Source organism: Oncorhynchus tshawytscha, linkage group LG07, assembly GCF_018296145.1.
Source record: "Oncorhynchus tshawytscha isolate Ot180627B linkage group LG07, Otsh_v2.0, whole genome shotgun sequence".
Lineage (NCBI taxonomy): Eukaryota > Metazoa > Chordata > Actinopteri > Salmoniformes > Salmonidae > Oncorhynchus > Oncorhynchus tshawytscha.
In genome coordinates this window covers 7,341,509-7,365,973 of record NC_056435.1, presented here as the reverse complement: position 1 = coordinate 7,365,973, position 24,465 = coordinate 7,341,509, and the positions used below count along the sequence as shown (strand labels likewise).

Below are 24,465 nucleotides of genomic sequence, written 5' to 3'. Positions count from 1 at the left end.
AACCCATACAAATGAACGGAAGAATGGAGGTAGTTTTGTGGCAACAAAAATGATGGGTTAAATGTGTCCAAAAAAACCCACATATTTCCTGAGCTTTCTTATGTCTCCTAGATATAGGACAGACATTTCAAAACCTTCTTTTAAATCCATTTTGAATGTGTTACTCAATGCGTTTCTATGGGCTATAGTAGTAAAGGCCAAAATACAATATTTGATCAAACATTTTTTTCATATATTCTTTGATACCTAAAGGGGTCCTACAAATCTAAATCAAAATGTCTCAATCTACATTCCATTCCAACATCCATATGTGCATAGCAATTAGAATGCATACCGTAATACATTGCTTAATTCTAGGGTATGCAAGTGTGGATATTGTAAGAGTAACAATTCCCTGTCTTTGTTTAGTTAGGGTCACCACTTTATTTTAAGTGTAATGTCAGAATAATAGTAATGATAATAATGATAGTAGTAATAATGATTTATTTCAGCTTTTATTTCTTTCATCACATTCTCAGTGGGTCAGAAGTTTACATACACTCAATTAGTATTTGGTAGCATTGCCTTTAAATGGCTTAAAAGCTTCCCATAGTAAGTTTGGTGAATTTTGGCCCATTCCTCCTGACAGAACTGGTGTAACTGAGTCAGGTTTGTAGGCCTTCTTGCTCGAACACGCTTTTTCAGTTCTACCCACAAATGTTCTATAGGATTGAGGTCAGGGCTTTGTGATGGCCACTCCAATACCTTGACTTTGTTGTCCTTAAGCCATTTTGCCACAACTTTGGAAGTATGCTTAGAGTCATTGTCCACTTGGAAGACTCATTTGTGACCAAGCTTCCTGACTGATGTCTTGAGAAGTTCAATATATCCACATAATTTTCAGTTAGCCATGCTAGCTAATAAGTTAGCACTTTAGCGAGTGTACTCGGCAAGTAGCCAATACTATGACCTTCCTCATGATGCCATCTATTTTGTGAAGTGCACCAGTCCCTCCTGCAGCAAAGCACCACCACAACATGATGCTGCCACCTCCGTGCTTCACGGCCGGGATGGTGTTCTTCGGCTTGACAGCCTCCCGCTTTTTCCTCCAAACATAACGATGGTCATTATGGCCAAACAGTTGTATTTCTGTTTCATCAGACCAGAGGACATTTCTCCAAAAAGTACGATCTTTGTCCCCATGTGCAGTTGCAAACCGTAGTCTGGCTTTTTTATGGCGGTTTTGGAGCAGTGGCTTCTTCCTTGCTGAGGGGCCTTTCAGGTTATGTTGATATAGGACTCGTTTTACTGTGGATATAGATACTTTTGTACCTGTTACCTCCAGCATCTTCACAAGGTTGATTTGCACTTTTCGCACCAAAGTACGTTCAGGCATTTGGAAATTGCTCTCAAGGATGAACCAGACTTGTGGAGGTCTACAATTTTTTTTCTGAGGTCTTGGCTGATTTCTTTAGATTTTCCCATGACGTCAAGCAAAGAGGCACTGAGTATGAAGGTAGGCCTTGAAATACATCCACAGGTACACCTCCAATTGACTCAAATTATGTCAATTAGCCTATCAGAAGCTTCTAAAGCCATGACATTATTTTCTGGAATTTTCCAAGCTGTAAAAAGGCAGTCAACTTAGTGTCTGTAAACTTCTGACCCACTGGAATTGTGATTCAGTGAAATAACCTGTCTGTAAACAATTGTTGGAAAAATTACTGTGCACAAAAATGCACAATGTAGATGTCCTAACCGACTTGCCAAAACTACAGTTTGTTAACAAGAAATTTGTGGAGTGGTTGAAAAATGAGTTTTAATGACTCCAACCTAAGTGTATGTAAACCACCAACTTTAACTGTACCTCACCTCGACTGGTGTAGATGTCCTCAGAGCCTGCGGTCTGGCCAATCAGGTGGTACTGGTTGAGACGGGATCCGTCTTCTGCCACCACTACAGACTTGGCAGCACCGGTTTGCCAGAGGTACACCACCTCAGAGACTGGATAGGCATCTGAAAGAGAGAAACAGGACACTGTGAGGATGCTAATGAGATATTATACAGGCCAGGGCACATATCAGGAACTAGCATGTCTCAGATCGAAATGATAGTTGAAACTCAGATCTTGGGTCAAGTGACACTAGGATGAAGCTATTTCTAGGGCTAAACGTTCTTCTGGCAACACAATCGGAGGCCTATATCGTGTAAGCATGACATGCATGCTGGGGAAGGAACATAACAGTTTGTTACTTATGTCCAGGACACAAGGTTCCTCATATTCTACTCTAAGTGAAACTAAGTAGTGGTTTGGTGTTCAAGTTGATTTATTTAGCAAATGCAATGTCCTGGTGCCAAAAAGTTGCTTCTGATCCTGCTGTGTTGAGTACAGCTAGGCACCCATTGCGTTTGTGGATTTGTCACTTATGTGGTGAATGGTTTTCTCTCTAAGAACAGATCTTAAGAGACAACATAGCTATACCCAATCTCTTTTCCTTTACCATAGTAAGGAAATTGACTGGAAGCTGTACAGTATAGACTAGAATAAGGGACTCTGCCAACTTTGGCCCTCTGGGGGCTTCAGGCTTGGATTGAACTGTGGTTGAGCGCATGTTTGCAACACAACACAGCTTGTTAATCACATAGCCACAGTGGCTGATTGGAGCTGACAGTGTCGGCTCACGCTGACCCCCAAGGTCTGGTCCAAATTACGCCTCTGCCACAGCAGAGAGGGTCATCAGGCATCGTGACATACAGAAAGACACAGATGCATACGTAGACAGACAGACAAATGGTTAGACGGACAGACAGGCAGGCAGGCAGACACACACACAAACCCACCAACTTCAGATTGTAGCCTACTAGTTTTTTTTGCTCAAGTCAGTGATCTGTAATCAAATAATTTCCCAATTAATCTAAAAGGGAAATTATTTCTCTTGTCAGCTCTCTGTGTGGATTACAGGAGGGTCCAGTGTGGAGGTCACTCTAAAGCTGAGGCAAAGCCCTAAAGACTCATGACATCCACAAGGAGTTGCATTGGCTCCTCTCCTGAAACACTGACCCAAGATAGAACACAAAGGCCTGCCAACCATTAGGATCTCTTAATAGGCTGTATCAATAGAACAGTCTGGATCGAGGAGTAATACAATGTTCAGGTCAGGTCAGCTACAGTTTACAGTAGCCAGGTAGGGCATGTCAAATATGAAGATTTTGGAGATCTGTTACAACCAGAAACACACTTTTTACACTACTCATAACAGACAGTTATCATTTGAAGTACAAATGTATCTATTTTTCCTTTTTTGAATTAATTAACAAAAGTATTGTTACTCTCAAATCATGAGATATATACTATGTACATTCTACACTGAATAAAAATATAAATGCAACATGTAAAGTGTAGGTCCCATGTTTCATGTGCTGAAATGAAAGATCCCAGAATTATTCTAAACACATAAAAAGAGCTTTTTTTCCTCACAAATTTGTTTACATCCGTTAGTGAGCATTTCTTCTTTGCCAAGATAATCCATCCACCTGACAGGTGTGGCATTTCAAGAAGCTGATTAAACAGCATGGTCATTACACAGGTGCACCTTGCGCTGGGGAAAAGGTTGAGGACAGGTAGAAGTTTGTAAACCAGGTCAGAGTCAGATGGGTACAAGACGGCAGGCAGGCTCGAGGTCAGGGTAGGCAGAATGGTATGGCAGACAGGGTCAGGGCAGGCAGAAAAGGTTGGAACCGGGAGGACTAGAAAAACAACAGGAGTACAGAAAAATACGCTGGTAGGCTTGACGAGACAAGACGAACTGCCAACAGACAAACAGAAACCATCGGTATAAATACACAGGGGATAATGGGAACAAATTGGAGACACCTGGTGGGGGGTGGAGACAAGCACCAAACAAGTGAAACAGATTAGGGTGTGACAGTACCTCCCCTCTAGGGGCACCACCTGGCGTCCTACCCGGGCGCATACCTGGTTGACCGGGATGCCGGCGGTGAAAGTCAGCGATGAGGGCCGGGTCCAGGATGTCCTTAGCGGGGACCCAGCACCTCTCCTCCAGGCCATAACCCTCCCAGTCAACCAGGTACTGGAAACCCCTGCCCCGAGGTTGAACACTCACGAGGCGTCTCACCGTGTATGCCGGATGGCCATCAATGAGACAGGGAGGGGGGTGGGCCTGGAAACAGGAGACAAAGGGCTGTGAGACAAAGGTTTAATCTTAGACACATGAACCATGAGATGTACACGGAGGGAAGCAACAGAAGACAAACAGCGGTGGGACTAAGGATTTTAGAGATTGGAAAGGGGCCGATAAAGCGGGGGGGAAGTTAAATGGGATTCCACCCTGTGGGGCAGATCCCGAGTGGAGAACCATACCCTCTGCCCGAGACGATAACGGGAGGAGTTCTTAAGGAGAGCGGACCGGGATCTCTTCCAGGTACACCGACAGCGACGGACTAACATCTGGGCTGAGGGTATGCTGACCACTTCCTCTTGCTCTGGGAAGAGTGGAGGCTGGTAACCCAGGGAACACTCGCTAGGTGAGAGCCCAGTGGCCGAGCAGGGAAGGGCGTTCCGGGCGTACTCCACCCACACGAGTTGCTGGCTCCAGGTGGTAGATTGGCCGAGACGAGGCACGGAGTGCCATCTCCGGGTCCTGATTGGCATGCTCCAACTGGCCGTTGGACTGAGAATGAAACCCGGAGGACAGGCTAGCCGACAACCCAATGAGGGTACAGGTAACTTGCAGGTAACTTGGGGAGGGGAATGAAATGGGCGCCTTTAGAAAACCTATTCACCACTGTAAGGATGGTGTTGTTGCTATCAGACAGAGGGAGACCAGTGACCGGGATATATGCAACCAGGGGCGATGAGGCACCAGGGAGTGGTTGAAAGAGGCCAGCCGGAGCTTGCCGCTGAGTCTTGTTCTGATCGTCCACAGTGTGGAGACATCAGAAAACATAGTGGGCCACCAAAAACTTTGTCGGATGAAAGCCAGGGTCCAGTAGGAGCCGGGATGATAGGTAAGCGTTGAGGAATGTTCCCATTCCAGGACTTGGGGAGCGGGTCTGAATCAGGGCCCCCTGGGGTCCGGCTGGGAATGCTGCACGTTGTGGACCAGGCTCTTGATTCCCCAGACAAGTGTAGTAGCGAGAGAGGAGGTAGGGGAGGATGGTCTCTTGGTCTGCTGGTGTAGCCGCAGAACTATACAGGCGAGAGAGAGCATCAGGCTTAACATTATTGGGCCCAGGGCGGTATGTGATGGTAAAGTTAAACCGAGTGAATAACAGAGCCTATCAAGCTTGTTTGAAGTTGAAGAGTTTAGCGGTGCGAAGATATTCAAGTTTCTTAAGGTCGGTCCAAACTAAGAATGGGTGTTCTGCCCTTTCAAGCCAGTGCCTCCACTCCTCCAGCGCCAACTTGACCGCAAGAAGCTCTCGATTACCAATGTCATAGTTCCTCTCAGCAGAATTCAGGCGATGAGAAAGGAAAGTGCAGGGGTGCAACTTTTGTCCTGGGCCGAACATTGGGACAAAACGGCCCCCACTCCAATGTCCGAGGAGTAAACCTCCACCACGAACTGACAGGATGCCCTGTCGGCAGCTTAAGACCATGGGAACCTTAGGATAAGTGAGTGCAGAGAGGGAAGAAGCCAGGGTGCTGTGGCTCCGAATGAAGCAGCAGTACAAAACATTGCAGCTGCACTCTAGAGGTGGGTTGGGGCCAATCCATCACCACTCTCACCTTGTCAGGCTCCATCTGAACATCCCCTTCAGCGATGATCTATCCCAGAAAAAAGATAGTGGAGAAATGGAATTCACAACCTCAGCTTTCACAAACAACTGGTTTTCCAGGAGGCGCTGGAGGACATGTCGGACATGCGCTTGAACAGAACGGGAGCAAACAAGGATGTTGAAGGCGTTCTTCCACTCGTCTCCCAGCAGCCAGAGAGGGAATATAGCCGCCCATGAGGCAGTGTGGTGGAGGAAGTCATTGGCGCAATCATGTAAACGAGTCGCCCGTCCCTGATGATTCCATGGGGCGATGTGGAGGAAGGGAGGTGGCGCAAGCCTTGCTGAAAACCTCCAGGAGGTCCTGGTCCTCCGTGGGAACGGCTTTTCCAGAGCCCGCAGGAGGACATCCTGGGACAGACTGCGCCGCTTTAAGGAAATGTGAGTGGCAGAACGGACTCCAACCCAGGATAGAACCAGTGGTCCAGTCAATCAGGGGGTTGTGCCTCTGGAGCCATGAAAATCCCAAAACAACAGGAACATGGGGAGATTCAATATGTAGAAGCTGTATGGACTCAATGTGATTGCCTGACACTCACAGGTTAATGGAAACCGTACTGTGAGTGACCCTGCCAATGGAGCGTCCGTCCAGTGCTCTGGCGTCCATGGGAATGGAGAAGAGTTGTGTGGAGATGCTCAGATACTAGAGTAGCGTACACAAAACTCTCGTCAGCCCCAGAGTCAATGATCACCCGAAGAGATTTAGACCAATCACCCCACAACAGGATTACATGGAAAGGGGTACGAGTAATAGGAGTTAGAAGACTCCCAGTATGGCCCACCAGCGTACTCGTATCTACTGATGAGCCTGGTCTTTTACTGGACAGGTGGATATATAATGCCCTGTAGCACCACAATACAGGCAACTGTTGGAGCTCAGCCTGCGTAATTGTTCCTTAGGCGACAATCTAGCCCTGCCCAGTTGCATAGGCTCTGGAGTAAACGAGTCACCCGTCCCTGATGATTCCAGAGGGGGCTCGGGTGACTCGCCCTTACAGACATCAGCGTTATGAGATACACTATCTTCGAATGATCCAAAGGAAACGAAGAGGGTTGCAGCTCAAAAGATGAGGGAGCAATGGGAAAGAAACGCCCGGCAGGTTCCAGGATCCCCAGCATAGCGCTCCGGAGGAGGTAAGTGGGGTTCTCAGGAAGCCGGAGTAGGCTGGACAAAATCACCATTGGTAGCACGATTACTGAGCAGCTGGGAGGTCTCCGTTGTGGCATGTTGCCTGATTGATAGTCCATGGAATTTCTCCAGTAATGATTTGAAACACTGGACATGGCGTTCCGCCAAAGTATGTCCTTCCGTAAGGTAGCTCCTAATTATTCCAATGGTGCCTCAATGCAGGGAGAGTGCTGGGTCAGTCATGGCCAGTTCATACTATAACGACACAGGACAAGACCCAAATGCAGATACAGGAGGCAGATGGTCTGATATTTATTAATAGACAAGGGGCAGGCAAGAGGCATGTCGAGGACAGGCAGAAGTTCTTAAACCAGGTCAGAGTCAGATGGGTAGAGGACGGCAGGCAGGCTCGAGGTCAGGGCAGGCAGAATGGTATGGCAGGCGGGCTCAGAGTCAGGGCAGGCAGAAAAGGTCAGTACCGGGAGGAATAGAAAACAGGGACTAGAAAAACAGGAGTACGGAAAAACGCAGACGACGAACTGGCAACAGAAAAACGGAACCACCGGTATAAATACACAGGGGATAATGGGAACAAATGGGAGACACCTGGTGGGGGAGTGGAGACAAGCACAAGACAGGTGAAACAGATCAGGGTTTGACAGCCACAGATGTCTCGAGATTTGAGGGAGCGTGCAATTGGCATGCTGACAGCAGGAATGTCCACCAGAGCTGTTGCCAGATAATTATATGTTAATTTCTCTACCATAAGCCGCCTCCAACGTTGTTTTAGAGAATTTGGCAGTATGTCCACTCGGTCTCACAACTGCAGACCCCGGGTATGGCGTCATGTGAGCAAGCGATTTGCTGATGTCAATGTTGTGAACAGAGTGCCCCATGATGGCTATGGGGTAATGGTATGGGCAGGCATAAGCTAAGGACAATGAACACAATAGCATTATATCGATGGCAATCTGAATGCAGAGATACCGTGAAGAGATCCTGAGTATGTTTGTCATGCCATTCATCCGCTGCCATCAGCTCATGTTTCAGCATGGTAATGCACAGATTAGGGCCTAATGAATTTATTGCAATTGACTGATTTTATGATATGAACTGTAACTAAGTAAAATCTTTTAAATTGTTGCACGCTGCGTTTTATATTGTATGTAAAGTATAAGGGTGCAACCTTTAGGGTAGTCAGAAACCTAGTCTCGGGATTCAGGAAAGCACTGGCTAGGACATTACCTGCAGTCCAACAAAGAGAATTCAATCAAGTGCAGATGAAGGATTTACGCTTTATCAGAGGTGTTAACCTCATTTAAACTGAAACAACTAGCAAGCTGTTCCTCTCCTGAACACTGTCACTGTAGAAACAGTGTTGGATATTGACGTGAAACCACACCTGCCCTAAAAATACAGCGCCAACATTCTGAGAGAAACCTCAGAAACAGCACCTTTCCTATCTGCTATCAATTTGAGGCCTAGGTCTCTTTAAGCATGCAGGGAGATGCAGAGGAAAGTGGATAGTGAGGAATAATGGACCAGTCAGAACCATGGGAAATAAGTGGAGGTACAGATATAGGATCTTAATTTGAGAGAGTTTGCTTATAGCAGGGAAATAATCCTACAGCAACAGGAAATTTGAATTGTTAATTTGATTGTAATTGACGGACATTTTTCATAAGTCAAAATCCAGTCTGAAATTAATTTCAAGGTGGAAATTACAAATTTGAGAAGAATTTTAAATCCTCAAATACACTACATGTACATGTTCTGCATTGCAGAAAAGTTCTCCTGCAACAGGTTGATCAAATTAATATGCTGCATCTGTATAGAGTCCTCAGCATTTGTAGATGGTTTGTAAATAAAATTGAAAAACACAAAGGCCTAGAGAACCAGGAGAACCAGGAGAACCAGGGAAGAACCACAGGAACCTGGAAGAAAGAAAATGAGACACAGAGAGAGAGAACACTGAGAGAGAGAGAAAGAAAATGTGAGGGTGAGTCATGTTCTTCAAGGCTATACACTGTACCAGTCTACTTCATTTCAACTTCATTTCCATGTTCCATGTAATTTTTGTAAATATCTTCTTTTTTTTCTAATTAAGGATGAAAAGAATGACTGTAGTTTAATCCCCGGATGACAAAGTGTCTTTCTGGATTAAAGAAAATAATCAAAATGAGGTACACTGTGAATGTTCCTAGGGACTAAACAAGCATTTCTCCCTCGTTGTAGGAGGAAAATGCCTGTGTGTGTGTGTGTGTGTGTGTGTGTGTGTGTGTGTGTGTGTGTGTGTGTGTGTGTGTGTGTGTGTGTGTGTGTGTGTGTGCGCGCGCGCGCGCTTGTGCGTGTGTGTTGGGTGGGAAGAACAAAGAAAAAGAAAGTGATGGATCAATGTAAAGTGCAGTAACTAAGCAACCGAGCTCAATAGCATGTCATAGCACTTTGCTGTAGTACTGGTACTACTTGCCATGCCTAGTGGATTGCTATTTACAGTCAGACTTCTTGGATGGCTTTAGCCCGAAAGCCAGGGCCAAAATGTAAAGTTGGGTGGGTTTAGAAGCATTAAGGATAATGACGCGGGAGATACCACGATTTAGTAGTAGAGCTAAAGGATTTGGCAGGCGGTGCCTGTCACCTATGCCAACTTAACGGCAACCTCTCCCCGACTGAGATTGCACGGTACAAACCCATCTATTACATAACATGAACATTAGGAGTTGCAATAGATGAATGAGTAACTGAATGAACGAATGGCTGAATGAGTGAATAAACAAATGAATAAACAAACAAACAAATACATGGACAATGAACAAGTGAACAAATGAAATGATGGACAGATTTGATATCATCTTTGTTTACATACTGTCCACACACCCATATATCTTAATCTGAAAACCTGAGCCATCTACTGTACCTGTGAGGAGACTGTGCTAGTACCTAATAGTATTAGGATGGTTTTACAGCATCTAAAACCCTCCTGTGATTTTAATTGACCATGGGAATAGAAAAGAGCTACACCGTGCATACAGCAATGCACTGATTGAGCCTTGCCTGTAATACGCAACCCATTTAAATCAGCCTCGTATATCAAAAGAGGCTGTGCCTAGGTCCCAAATGGCTCCCTGTTCCCTATATAGTGCACTACTTTTGACCTGAGTCAAAAGTAGTGCACAAAATAGGGAATAGGGTGCCATTTGGGGCATTATGCGGTCCTCTGTACTCTATATACAGATAACCTTGTGTTAGCAATGCATGGACGACAATAGAGAACCCAGCCCCTAAAAGCACTTCAGTTCACCACAGCTCTGATCGGTTGAAGACTGAGAGAGACTTGAGTGCCATCATTCCATAGACTTCAATGACTGTTTATTACAGCACTCTTGTAGATTATTTCTGTATCATGACATAGTTTTTTACACCAATTTAACCATTTTATGAATTTAGATGTAGAATAGTGTCAAAAGGGCCCATTTTTGACCTGTGATGTATTTTTACTGGTCATTTCAATATTTTACTGTTCCTTGTAGTACAGTGCACTAGTTATGAGGTAATCTTCAAAAAAGAGTGCCTGCTAAAAATACAATATGCAATAGTGTGTCAAAAAAGCATAAGAAGGCGATCCCACATCTCAAGTATGACGTTGCATTGACCCCCGAATGACGTCTTAGCAGCAGCAGCATGGTCAAGTCAGACATTTTCCATGCTAATCCACAGACCTATACAAATGTAGGCTCTTAATTTGTTCCAGTTTGTTATAGAAGGAAAATAATCAGGAAACAGGAAATAATGAATGGACATTTTTGTAGAGGTTGATACATATTTCATTAGGGCAAATCAAGTCTAAAATTGCAATGTGAAAATGACAAACTTCAGAAGCATTTTTAACTCTCAAATAGACTCCACATTTTAAATGTCCTGCGACAGTTCTCCTGCAACAGGGTGATCAGATTACAATCCCACATCTGTACAAACATACACATACTCCCTCCTCCCCACACACTAGCACATCCATTGTACTTATCATGGACATTATTTGATAAGACTTAGTTTTTCTGTGCCGCTTGAAAAAAAGGTCAACTGTGGGCCAAGAGAGTAAAGGCAAGATGCACTTTCCATCATCCTTCATATCCCCTGTGAGCTGGGCTGCACAGGAAAGCAGTTGTATCTGGTGGTGAAGTGGGATGTGTGGCTGATGGAATGTGAAATAGTGCCTGTGGTCACAGTGCTCAGACAACTGTTATACCCGTAGTAACTGTATCGGTATGCTCTGTATGTAAATGACTCAAATGCAAATGTTTTCTGAGTGTCTGGTCTTTTTTTGTTAGGGCAAATCTAGTCTGAAATTTCAAAGTGGAAATTCAAAACTTTAGAAGCCTTTTTAAAACTCAAATACACTACAAGTTTGCATTTCCTGCTTAGCAGAAAAATTCTCAGCAACAAAACAGTGATCAAATTAAGATCCTACACCTGTAGGGGCAGTCCAATCAGCTAGGTAATCTGGCTATATACGTCCAATGGTGTGACAAAGCCCAGGGTTTACTATAGTGTGACATGCTCAGGGCATTCCTATTAGCTTCCCTGGAACTATCCATCTGTGGTGACCCCGTCTAAAAGGTCAAGGTACGGCTGAGCTATTTCAGGCCAGCACTTAAACCAGGCAGGCAACACCCATACCAACCCCGCCTTGCCCCAACCCACAACACTTCAGGAGAATGTTAACATAACAGGATGAGATGCTTAGCCGCAGATGCTGGTGTGACACCTGGATAAAACAGTACAAGCAGTTTCCAGTTCTGGAAATCCTCTGGGTTTAGGAACGTATGGTTTTCAACTTGAGAGGGGGGTTGAGGGGTTTCACCTAACTGTTGAGAATTCAAATAGTAGAATACGCCGGGTGACATTTCGAAACTCTGTTGTGCATAAGCAGTTTTTTTCTTGTTATGCCAGTCACTGACAGTCACTCAATTAGCCCATGTCAGCATGAAAAAAAAGGTGAATAGGTCTTGCCAGCTATTTAAACTTGTTGTAGTGGCGGCAGGTATCCTGGAGCTTAAGAGTGTTGGGCCAGTAACCGGACGGTTGCTGTTTTTAATCCCTGAGCCGGCTCTGTCTGAGCACTTGAGCAAGGCACTTAACCATAATTGCTGCTAAAAGTCACTCTGGATAAGAGCGTCTGCTAAATGACTAAAATGTAAATGTAGTAATCATGGCTGAATTACCAACCAGGCACGATGGGCCATTGATTTTGTTTGTCACTCTCACTCAAATACTATATTAACATGGCATAAGTCATTGCAAAATGTGTCAAATTTCCGGAAACTAGCTTTAAAACTGTAAATAATTTGCTCTATCCCAATAGCATAATGTGTTGAATTACAGGAAATTAGCTGTAAAACTTCTCTCCGCTCCATGGCAAAATGAGTAGAATTGCATAGAATGAGTTATAAAATTGCTAAATGTTCTCTTCGCCCCATGGCAAAACGTGTAGAATTGCTACATTTTTTTCTATGCCCATGGCAAAATGTGTGGAATTGCAGGAAATGAACTTTTAACTTTTTCTCTCCGCCCTCAAGAGGGGGGGCTACTAAAATGTTTCGCCAGCGAGGTGTGGGGTCCCCCAACCAAATCTCGCTGAAGGTGCACACAAAGGCTAGGGCCAGCCCTGCCTGACCATAGTCTGCTTTTAGGTCTAATTAGTAAATAGGAATACAACCCTGGGAGCCCTGGTGAGGTGGTACAGTAGGATAGCCCAGGTGCTGAGGACACAGGCCACGTGCCAAGTTACCAAAGGTAATTAAGGGCCTGGTTACCTGAGGTAATTAAGGGCCAGGTTACCTGAGGTAACTAAGGGCCAGGTTACCTGAGGTAATTATAAGGCCAAGCAATTTGATTAAAGGATGGATAAACCTTTTGACCCTCCACCTAGTTTAACTGAACCGGGTTTAGCTCCTCCGGCTTCAGGATTCAGGTCCTTCCTTATTGCGGCGCCGTCGTTGTGGCTGGATCCTGTGTTCTTTCCTTGTTCCATATGTACCATCCTATACTGTGCAAGTTCAATTGTCTCTTTAGAGGAATTGATTTGGTAGTTTGCTGAGTTGGAGGTTTACCGAGGTATAAATAATGCTGTCATTGACTCATACTCCGATCATAAGAAGTCTGGGCCTAGTAATGTTTATACGTATGGGATCTGTGCCATTGTATTATTGGGGTGGCAAAGCCTAATACACCAAATATCAACACATGGCATTGTACTCACAGCTTCCAAACTTCAAAGGGCAAGCATGAGCATCCATTGGGAAGTCCTCCAACTGCATGGGACACTCTGCCGATATGGTTAACCTAGAGAAAGACCCAAAAGATCAAGACAATAAACCCAAATCTCCTGCAGATATACTATGATAATCCTGTTCATTACAAATCCAGTGCTGCCGTCATCATCGACATCTTCGTCTCCAGCGCTAATGTTAGTTGCATAGATAGCACAGTGCCTGTACGATTACATCACAGGGTTTATTTTGTATTTTTTTTCTCCCCTTGTAGGCCTCATCATTTCTAGACAGAAACACCAAGAATTTACCCTGCTCCAAGCACATGGCATTACATAGATTATACTGCCATCTTGTGGTGGTTGTATTATTTGTGAATTCCCGGCTGAGGTTCACGTCAAATCCCCCATGTGCTGTATGTCAAGAGTGGATTCACAGAGAACTTCTCCACAAAGTAACCACACAGAGTAACACATTGATATAACAATGAAATGAGGCCACCTCTAGTCCTTGAGGACCATATGGACTCAGGTTGTGTTCACTTCACTGCATCATTATTCAATGTTATTACTTTGCTTCTATGTGTCAAAAACAGCTGACATGTTTCAAGATCTTATTGGATCATATGAAGCCCAATTCTCATTGGTCTGCATTATGAACAGGAAAGGCTGCCATCATGTGGTTATAAGAGAAACTGCAGAACTGGAAATTGAATAACCTGATTTTTCTGTCTCACAAGGAAAGTATATTGGTATACAGGTATGATAAGCTATATCCCAATGTAGGTCCATGCATAGAGAGCTGCCTTTTTCCCTAACAAAATTAGGGCTACAAATCCCCCCTCAAGTAACATGTAACAGGTGTCATCTATTCTAAAACATCCCATGTAATCCATTTTTTTGCATTCACAATAATGAACCTGCATTTGTTGTGTGATTAACATTTACGTGTTATGTGCTGATGTCACCAGTGCACGTCAAAGTAATGGACATGCCAAAAAGACTGCACTAGTTCCTTAATATGCATATTTCATGCATCAGAGCTACAGTTTGCTATGGAAATGAGAATACTACATGATGCTCTCGTGCTTTAACCTCTTCTGCATCATAATATAATGGGGTGCAGCCTGTTCTCGTTACGCACATTCATTATGATGGAAATAGATTAGAACACTGTATGAATTATTTGTGGCGACAAATGTATGACTTGCTCTGAAATCTCTGTTGCTCTCGGCTAATGTTTCGGGAATTCGGGGGAGGGGGGGTTGAGAATGCAATCACATTTAGTCATTATCTCCACTGGAGAGAAGGAGCTTTCCCCTGATGTCTGTGGATTCTGAAAGGCTGGACCATGCAATAAATCTAGGTAGCGCGCTAATCTCCTTCCTGGTAATGGAAACACATTAGGAGACAGGAGTAAAACCGGAGCGATTAAAAGCAGAAACGTCCTGATGTTTCATTTCCTGAGTCGTTGGGAAATCTATTATCTTTTTAAATGATGGGCCTGATATCCGCTTCTTCTTCTTCTTTCACTCATCAGATGGCGATTCCAGCGACGGCGATGCCTGATCGTGCTAAATAGTGCCAGGTCACATGGCCATAAGGGGTTAATATGGTTCATCTATTTCTCTTGCATCTATATATCTGGCATTAAGATGATCTTAGTGGGTGGTATTGATATGGAATAAATTATACCTCCTAAAATGATACCAGGAAGTCCTGATCTATTCGTATGATTGCTATTGGTTGTCATCACTTCCTGTTCCTGTCTATTATGAATTCAAGGGTGAATATTTAATCTAATCTGCCACATATTGGTCAGTGTTCCATAACATACATAATACAGCATCACAAAGAACAAAAGAACAGAAAGTTGTCTGAGCCTACGTTACCAAGAGCTGGGCTGAGTAGAATAGCTGTGCAGAGGCTTTTGTTACCTCCTACACACAGACAACAACAATAACCAAACCAGTTCATGGCCATATGTGAATCGTGGCTGGCTGTATTTCAGTGAGCGTAACGTTTGTTTTTCAGACACAAAGCTCAGATATTATTCTCTAAGCCTTTCGGGTGGGGAAGGGGAGGTTCAGCTAACATATGGAGTTGTTTTATGATGGTCATACCATGGATCATTTAGCTATTTGATTTGGAATTGTAGGACCCCTGTAGGTATTCCACAAAAATATTTAATTTGGTCTTTACTACTATAGCCCATAGAAACGCATTAAATAACATTCATAAATGGCCAAACACATTTTGAAGTGTCTTTCCTATATTTAAGAGATATAAGAAAGCTAAGTAAATATTATTGTTTTTTGGATACATATTTAACCCCCTTTTTTTCCCATTCATTTATTTTTTAAGTTACCTTCAGACGAGTGACACTTGTGGAGATCATAAATCCAAAACGGAGAACACCATCGTATTTGTGAGAATCTCTCCTTTCCATAGTAGGGTCATATTAGTTTGTAGCCCAAACGGTTCAGACGCTACAAAGGTTTTAGTGAGAAGATCGATTTTGGGGATGTCTCATGGTCTGAAAAGCACTGCTGCAGCTCGGCCACCTTCCACCGTAGATGCAGAATTCTGACATAGGCAGATGTGGTGGATTGAGACGCAGCCCAATCAAAGAAACGGACATCTCCAGCTTAAACTGACAGATTTTGATGGAGATATTTTTACTATGTTACTTAGTTTGACGCATGGGTGCGTAAATAGACTCTTAAGGATTATGGTTCAGGGTCAGAGTTTCTCTTGGTCAGTCCACATGGTCAGTCCAAATTCAAGGATGTATTCAGTGAGGTGAAACATTTAAAACGTTGCAGATAGAAATGTGATGAATGATTACTGATTTAGAATGACAGAAATCCTATCTCTGTTCTACACCATACCTTTCTATCAGATAGAAATGCGATGAATAGACCTGACACGATTCCCCATACTACATTACCGGTACTCCTATCTGTCCTATGTGATACATTTCTAACTGAAATAGCACTGAACGGTCCCGTGGTTGGTACCTCATAGTGTAGAGCAGCGTCCCGTCATCCTTCAGTCTCAGTAGCTTGTTCGGTGTGGTCATGTTGTGGGCGATAGACTTTTTCCCGTTGAGGAAGAATGTGTCTGGGGTCCAGATGTTACTGGCCAGGAGGTTGTTCAGAGGCAGCATCTCCATGGGTCCTTTGAAACACAGGCGCTCATCTTTCCAGCTTTGTCGGAAAAACACATCAATGGTGTATTCCTAAGGTGGAGAGAAACATGGTGTTGATACATGGTGAAAACACTCAAGAGTCAAAGCCCATGGGGCCAATTACATGGACACATACAGAACTGCTATTTTAATTTGATCACTCAGACTCAGAGGATGTTCCTGTGCAGGAGGAAATGCAACGTGTGGTTTACCTGAGATTTAAAAAGGTTTTAAAATATTATTATTTTGTTAATTATTTTATTTTATTAGATTTTATATTTTCGACTAACCTTACAACCCCTCTCCTCATTGGAGTAAACGAACAAACAACAACACTTAAGCTTCTACTTCCAGCTTCTACATGCTATCTTCAGGAAAGTATTGACTTTTTCAACATTTTGTTACATTACAGCAGTTTTCTAAAAATGGATTGAAGAATGAATAATCCTTCGCAATCTACACACAACACCCCATAATTACAAAGCAAAAACAGGTTGACATTTTTGCTAAAAAAATATATAAATAAAAAAATGTATTTACATAAGTATTCAGACCATTTGCTTTGAGACTCAAAATTGACCTCAAGGGCACATCCTGTTTCCATTGATCATCCTTGATGTTTCTACAACTTGACTGGAGTCCACCTGTGGTAAATTCAATTGATTGGACATGATTTGGAAAGGCACACAACTGTCTATATAAAGTCCCACAGTGCATGTCAGAGCAAAAACCAAACCCTGAGGTTGAAGGAATTGTCCGTAGAGCTCCGGGACAGGATTGTGTCAAGACACAGATCTGGGGAAGGGTTCCAAAAATGTTCTGCAGCATTGGAGTCCCTAAGAACACAGTGGTCACCATCATTCTTAAATGGAAGAAGTTTGGAACCACCAAGACTCTTCCGGTCAAGAAGAGTTGGTCAGGGAGGTGACCAAGAACACAATGGTCACTCTGACAGAGCTCTAGAGTTCCTCTGTGGAGAAAGGAGAATCTTCCAGAAGGACAACCATCTCTGTAGCATTCCACCAAGCAGGCCTTTATGGAAGAGTGGCCAGACGGAAGCCATTCCTCAGTAAAAGGCACATGACAGCACACTTGGAGTTTGCCAAAAGGCACCTAAAGACTCTCAGACCATGAGAAACAAGATTCTCTGGTTTGATGAAACCAAGATTGAACCCTTTGGCCTGAATGCCAAGCATCATGTCTGGAGGAAACCTGGCACCATCCCTACGGTGAAGCATGGTGGTGGCAGCATCATGCTGTGGGGATGTTTTTCAGCGGCAGGGACTGGGAGACAAGTCAGGATCGAGGCAAAGATGAACGGAGCAAAGTACAGAGTGATCCTTAATTCAAATCTGCTCCAGAGCGCTCAGGACCTCAAACTGGGGCAAAGGTTCACCTTTCAACAGGAGAACGAGCCTAAGCACGCAGCCAAGACAACGCAGGAGTGGCTTTGGGACAAGTCACTGAATGTCCTTGAGTGGCCCAGCCAGAGCCCGGACTTGAACCCGATCGAACATCTCTGGAGAGACCTGAAAACAGCTGTGCAGCAACGCTCCCCATCCAACCTGACAGAGCTTGAGAGGATCTGCACATAAGAATGGGAGAAACTCCCCAAATACAGGTGTGCCAAGCATGTAGCTTTATACCCAAGAAGTCTCGAAGCTGTAATCGCTGCCAAAGGTGTTTCAACAAAGTCCTGAGTAAAGGGACTAAGGCTGTAACCTAACAAATGTGGAAAAAGTCAAGGGGTCTGAATACCTTCTGAAGGCACTGTCCTTTTTAGACACAATATATTTTGCAATAGTTATCTTTTATTTGTTTTTACTCCTGTCCTTCCACTACCCTCAACCCCTCCCGCCTATTTCTGAAGACCATCCAGTTTGATTTCTATTTCCCTTGTATTTTTTACTGTGCTTTTTCACTAACGTTTTGAACCTATATACATTTTACGGACACAGTATGTATTTACATTTGTTGTCTTGTTGTTATTAGTCCCACCCTTCAGCTCTAGTCAACCCCTCCCATACAGTTGAAGTTGGAAGTTTACATACACTTAGGTTGGAGTGATTAAAACTCGTTTTTCAATCACTCCACAAATTTCTTGTTAACAAACTATAGTTTTGGCAAGTCGGTTAGGACATCTACTTTGTGCATGACACAAGTCATTTTTCCAACAATTGTTTAGACAGATTATTTCACTTTTAATTCACTGTATCACAATTCCAGTGGGTCAGAAGTTTACAAGCTGTTTAAAGGCACAGTCCAGAGGACATCAGCCAAGACCTGAGAAAAACAATTGTAGACCTCCACAAGTCTGGTTCCCACCTTGGGAGCAATTTCCAAATGCCTGAAGGTACCACCTTCATCTGTACAAACAATAGTACACAAGTATAAACACAATGGGATCACGCAGCCGTCATACCACTCAGGAAGGAGACGCGTTCTGTCTGCTAGAGATGAACGTACTTTGGAGCGAATAGTGCCAATCAATCACAGAACAACAGCAAAGGACCTTGTGAAGATGCTGGAGGAAACAGGTACAAAGGTATCTATATCCACAGTAAAACGAGTCCTATATCGACATAACCTGAAAGGCCGCTCAGCAAGGAAGAAGCCACTGTTCCAAAACCGCCATAAAAAAAGCCAAACTACGGTTTGCAACTGCACATGGGGACAAAGATCATACTTTTTGGAGAAATGTCCTCTGGTCTGATTAAACAAAAATATAACTGTTTGGCCATAATTACCATCATTACATTTGGAGGAAAAAGGGGGTGGCTTGCAAGACGAAGAACACCATCCCAACCGTGAAGCATGGGGGTGACAGCCTCATGTTGTGGGGGTGCTTTGGGAGAGACTGGTGCATTTCACATAATAGATGGCATCACGAGGAAGGAAAATTATGTGGATATATTAAAGCAACATCTCAAGACATCAGTCAGGAAGTTAAATCTTGGTCACAAAAGGGTCTTCCAAATGGACAATGACCTCAAGCATACTTCCAAAGTTGTGGCAAAATGGCTTAAGGACAACAAAGTTAAGGTATTGGAGTGGCCATCACAAAGCCCTGACCTCAATCCTATGGAAAATGTGTGGGCAGAACTAAAAAAGTGTGTGCGAGCAAGGAGGCCTACAAACCTGACTCAGTTACTTCAGCTCTGTCAGAAGGAATGGGCCAAAATTCACCCAATTTTTTGTGGAAAGCTTGTGGAAGGCAACCCAAAATGTTTGACCCAAGTTAAACATTTTAAAGGCAATGCTACCAAATACTAATTGAGTGTATGTAATTGTCTGACCCACTGGGAATGTGATGAAAGAAATAAAAGCTGAAATAGATCATTCTCTCTTCTATTATTCAGACATTTCACATTCTTAAAATAAAGTGGTGATCCTAACTGACCTTGTGAAAAACTGAGTTTAAATGTATTTGGCTAAGGTGTATTTAAACGTCCGACTTCAACTGTATCTCTTAACACCATCCATGTTGGATTTCCATTTGCCATATATATTTCAACGGTGCTGTGATGTTTCACAAAAGTACTGAACCTTTCTATTGTCATAGTTTCTACAGAATGGGTGATTTGCAAAGTCATAATCAATCGATCAGTAATATAATCATATTTTTGGCAAAAAAAAATCTTTGATTTACAATCTGTATAAACTATGAGAATAAAACGCTTTTTTAAAGTTTGCAATTCCCCCCTTAAAATGTCTTGATTTACACGAAAAGTGTATCAACGCCCACAAAAATATCCATGAATTATAATCCACATAATAATTCACATTTCCTGTTGCTGCAGGATTCTTTTCCTGCTGTGAAAAAAAACAATATTAAAAGCAGATTCTCCATTGAAATAACGTTTCAGTCCAGGACTGTGCTTAATCTGCATCCTGGAAACGGGCCCATCATGTATTTCTTTATAAAATATTGATGTATTACGTAACAAGAAAACGCTGAATACATGTCATTTATATGCATCTAGGATAATTGTAGTGTGTTCGTAACATCTACAGGAGGGTTTGGAGTTGCTCCTTTTGCAAATAATTACATTAGTGGACGTCATTGAAACCGTGGATTATGAAATGGGCTGTAAATTGACTCACCATTTCAGTATCTGAAACTGGGCCAAAGCTTGTGACAAATATATTGGTTTTGATCTCCGTGACCTTTTCTGTGGATAGAATGGGATTTGGAATATGACCGTGAACATGAAGAGACAAGAGACAGGGACAAATTCAATTTATGAGTAATCATCATCGAGATTTCCATTTAAAATCTTTACAGCCTTCAATGACAGAAACCATTCTAAGGAAGTGAGTGCAGCTCTGTTCTCCAACCCCATTTTGGCAAATCCATGTTGGATGTATCCGTGTTACATTAGCGACATTTATAAAACAAGATTTAGAACGGGGGGAAAAATTGATAAAAAAATCACTAAGAACAAATCGGTGGAAGAACATTTTCTTTTCTCTAAGAGATGCAGGATATTTCTATCTTCCGGTGAACACTCTTCGACTCCCTCTCTCTCTCGTCTGAATAGAGGTCTGGATCTCAAGGTTACTTTTTGCAGATGGAGGTGGTGGTCATGAGGGGGGCTGTGTGATATATATGGCGTGTTGGCAGTGCAGTTCCTTCTCACTTAGGATTGATCTATTACTGTGATTGCTTTGCTCTTGGAATATATTCCAGTCAATGCAATTCTGTATATTAGAACAGTCTCTTCTATTTTTCTCACTGAATCCAAGAAGTCTATCGAGTGTGATTTTACAGAGGGGGAAAATGCTATGCTGGATCACAAATTATATATGAGGCTAAGCATTGGCATACTGCAGTTTCATGAGCCCCCCTTTAATAGCTTATCTCATGCTATTCTAAACATTTTGCCATGAAACTGAGAGAAAATGTTGCGGTTTTAAAGTTAATTTGCTAATCATTTTGCCATGGCTTATGATGTGTTCATATGCTATCTGGGGGAGGTGACCTCCAGGGGGGCCCCCAACCAAAAGAAAACGCCCCAGAGCTTGCCCCCCCCACGTGGGGCCACACAGCACCTCTCGGTATGGAGCGCAGTTCACTATGCATTTATCATCTCATCAGCTGGTAACTTTTCTTCTTGTGACAGGTCAATTTGCTGCAGCATAACCTGCATAGTCTTTAGGCTACAGTAATATAATTGCTTTAAATCAGTGCACACGCAGGCACACTCTCTTAGTGTTTCTCTTTCCCATCAAATCCCTTCAAGTTGCAAAAGAACCAAAATACATTTCAGTATAAATTCTAACAAAGACAAACTGTACGTTGAAACAGAAACATCCACATTTTACACTGTATTTTGGTTCTATAAATCTCCTGCATCAACATGCTAGAATGGTTCTGCTGCACCTGGCTTGAGTGTACTCTGAGGAAATCTAATGTCAAATAAGGGATTTTCCAGAACACAAGAGTATTAGTGAATGACATTTGCCCCAATAAAATTAATACTGATATAATACTGCATTGTACTGTACTGTATTGCATTGCATCGTACTGTACTGTATTGCATTGCATCGTACTGTACTGCATTGTACTGTATTGTATTGCATTGTACTGCATTGTACTGCAACCTCTAGTGATATGAGTTTGGATCAGAGTGGTCTGTAAGTCGGTATACATAACCTCCAAGTCCTGGTCTGAGTCTGTTGTCGTAGCCGTCCAGCAGTCCGTCCAGTATCCGTGTGAAGATGGTGATGTTGTCATTAGCCTCTGCCTCTTTCAATGCCTCTGCTGTGGTCTGGCCAAGACTGGGAAAGACAGAACATCAATCAGGCTGGTTAGTTCCACATACTGTAACATGGAGACTGTTTGACAAGGCTAGTGTTGATGGAAATCAAGCACATCATAGTTGGGCATGTACAGTATATCTACTGTTCAAATGAGGATGTAATGCAGTGTATAGTCAGATTGGATGGTAAACGCTTCACTTACCCCACGTGACATGTAATGCACACCAGCAAGACAGAGATCCACACGTGTTTCATTGTAGAAAAGCTGGGCATTTTGTCCTCTATGTCTGGAATAACAACATATAATCCACAATCAGTACTTTCAGTAGTATGTATTGTCATCATACTTCCACTCCTACTTATCCTACACTATACTCCTACATTATACTCCTACCAGACAATTATTACTACAGTACTACTAACACTATAGTACACTAATGATACTGTAGGTACGTTGGTGTTATACTGTACCCCACCCTTCCCCGATACACACACCTGACCACACACACTTTCAACTAGCAGCCCTATAATGGACCTACAAGAGTAATCAGTAGGCTAACCTTGATAGAATAACTGTTTGAATCTGTTAATATACCAGTCATGTCTTTCTACATTCCTGGCTGACGTCCTTGTGTGCATTCATTTTGCCCAATGCTAAACACCTTGTTGCAGCAGTATTATAACATCTCCCCCTTTTGCTGCAACTGTTCGTGTTCGCAGTAGCACTGTATTGGTGGTCCTCACTGCGTATGAATTCGCAGGCAGTGCAATAGGTTTTCAATGTAGGCTAATGATGTACCCTCGCTGTTCCCTTTCCCCAGACACCCCCCTCATACCCCCTAACAAAAGAGGGAAGGAGGGTGAGCGTGCTTCTGATGCCATCCTCATGCATAAAAGAGGGGTAAAAATCAATTACCTGTAGAGAGAGCCATCATCTTGATTTAAATCCAGGTTAGAAAACGATACAAAACCCGCAGCAATGAAAGTCAAGGGTATGCTGCTGCTCCTTCAGAGGGATATAGATATTCTCAGTTTATATTTGCCACCGCAGGCAGTCTCGATCGTGTATTGTTCTCTCCTGATTTGCTTGACTGACTTCCTACTCATGTCAAGCAGATGTTTGCGTCTTGTGCTGCCACCTCCTTCCCGCCTTTTGGAGATGAGAGGTTTTAATGCCGAGCCCTCATCTTTGGTCGTGACAACAACGTTTTTCGTGTCCCATACCCTTGGTCTCAAGTAATTTGTCCACTTAGAGCGGCCCGGCGCCCCATCTAAATCAGAAATCACACTCACCTCCAGTTGCCGCTCACATGCACACACTGCAACGATTTGCTAACCGGTGCGTTATCATAGGTGCGACAGTGAAAACGATCCTCCAGGAACTCCAAGCGTCACTTAACTTTCCCCTGTTATCTTACTTGCCACTGTAGGCTACTCTAGCCTATGCACATTGCTTTGGTTAGTTAAAACGTAATCCTCTCCCGCAAGCTAATATACTGTCTAGTCGAAATCAATTTAATCAATGAGGGGCAGTGGGTTGATCCATCCAGAAGAAGAAAAAAATAAGGCTATATCCCAAGGACCCAATAAAACGGTTTACCTATTCAGCTACATGTTCAATTTTGGTCCTCTCTGTTTTACCTAGCCTTTTCTCTCATTCAGTGGGAAATGCGTCAGCTTTGTTGAGAAGAAAATGACCGCTTATTATAGCTTTAATGCACATGGTACTGCTGCCTCCAGAGTACTGCCTATGATTTCGATCCGACCTATTATGCCACGATGACTCACCAGCCTAAGGTCCATCATTGGGAATTATAACGGTAATGACTCGAGGAAATCGACAATGAACGCACTCAAATATTAAAAGAAGGATCGCAATAAATCAATGTCTATCAAAAGGTGTGATTAGACAATCTTTCCTAGAAAAAAAAAAAACTTTTTTTTTTTTTTTTTTACAGTTATCCTACATCAAACAAAGTCGTTATACCAATTGCCATGAGAGGGTACTCTAACTCCATATCTATCTTTTGACAGAACATTATGCTGACTAATCATATTTCACTCTACTGTAGCACGGTATTCATTACAATCAATAGTTGACAGTGAATTATTTGCACCAAGTAGACACATGTTGCACTGTCTTGAAAATTGCTACGTTTGTCTGAGTTATTTAAGTGGTGCTAAGGTGTTTCAGCTCCATGTTTGAGCTGTACAGCTCCGTACCTATAGCGCGTTCTGACCCTACCGTAATTCCATCGGGTGGTGCTAAAACTAACTTGTGCATGGAAAACACTCATTCCTAAAGTACAATGTTTATCATATAAAGCACTTCCAGTGTTT

The 24,465-nt window shown here is 43.1% G+C and overlaps 2 protein-coding genes across 3 annotated transcripts in view; one reads left to right on the top strand and one right to left on the bottom strand.

Moving 5' to 3' along the window:
- LOC112253731 (gamma-aminobutyric acid receptor subunit alpha-5-like) overlaps positions 1 to 23,856 on the bottom strand; it is a 32,186-nt gene extending 8,330 nt beyond the window's left edge. Inside the window, exons 1-7 of the mRNA XM_042323982.1 lie at positions 23,042 to 23,856; positions 22,328 to 22,412; positions 22,019 to 22,143; positions 20,467 to 20,534; positions 16,193 to 16,413; positions 13,164 to 13,246; positions 1,852 to 1,995 (exon numbers count right to left, since the gene is read on the bottom strand). Coding sequence (XP_042179916.1) covers positions 1,852 to 1,995; positions 13,164 to 13,246; positions 16,193 to 16,413; positions 20,467 to 20,534; positions 22,019 to 22,143; positions 22,328 to 22,412; positions 23,042 to 23,060 — 745 coding nt within the window. The 5' untranslated portion in view covers positions 23,061 to 23,856. The remainder of the gene's footprint in view (positions 1 to 1,851; positions 1,996 to 13,163; positions 13,247 to 16,192; positions 16,414 to 20,466; positions 20,535 to 22,018; positions 22,144 to 22,327; positions 22,413 to 23,041) is intronic.
- Positions 1 to 24,465, top strand: part of LOC112253730 (gamma-aminobutyric acid receptor subunit beta-3-like) — a 56,821-nt gene that overhangs the window by 2,043 nt on the left and 30,313 nt on the right. The window lies entirely within an intron of this gene.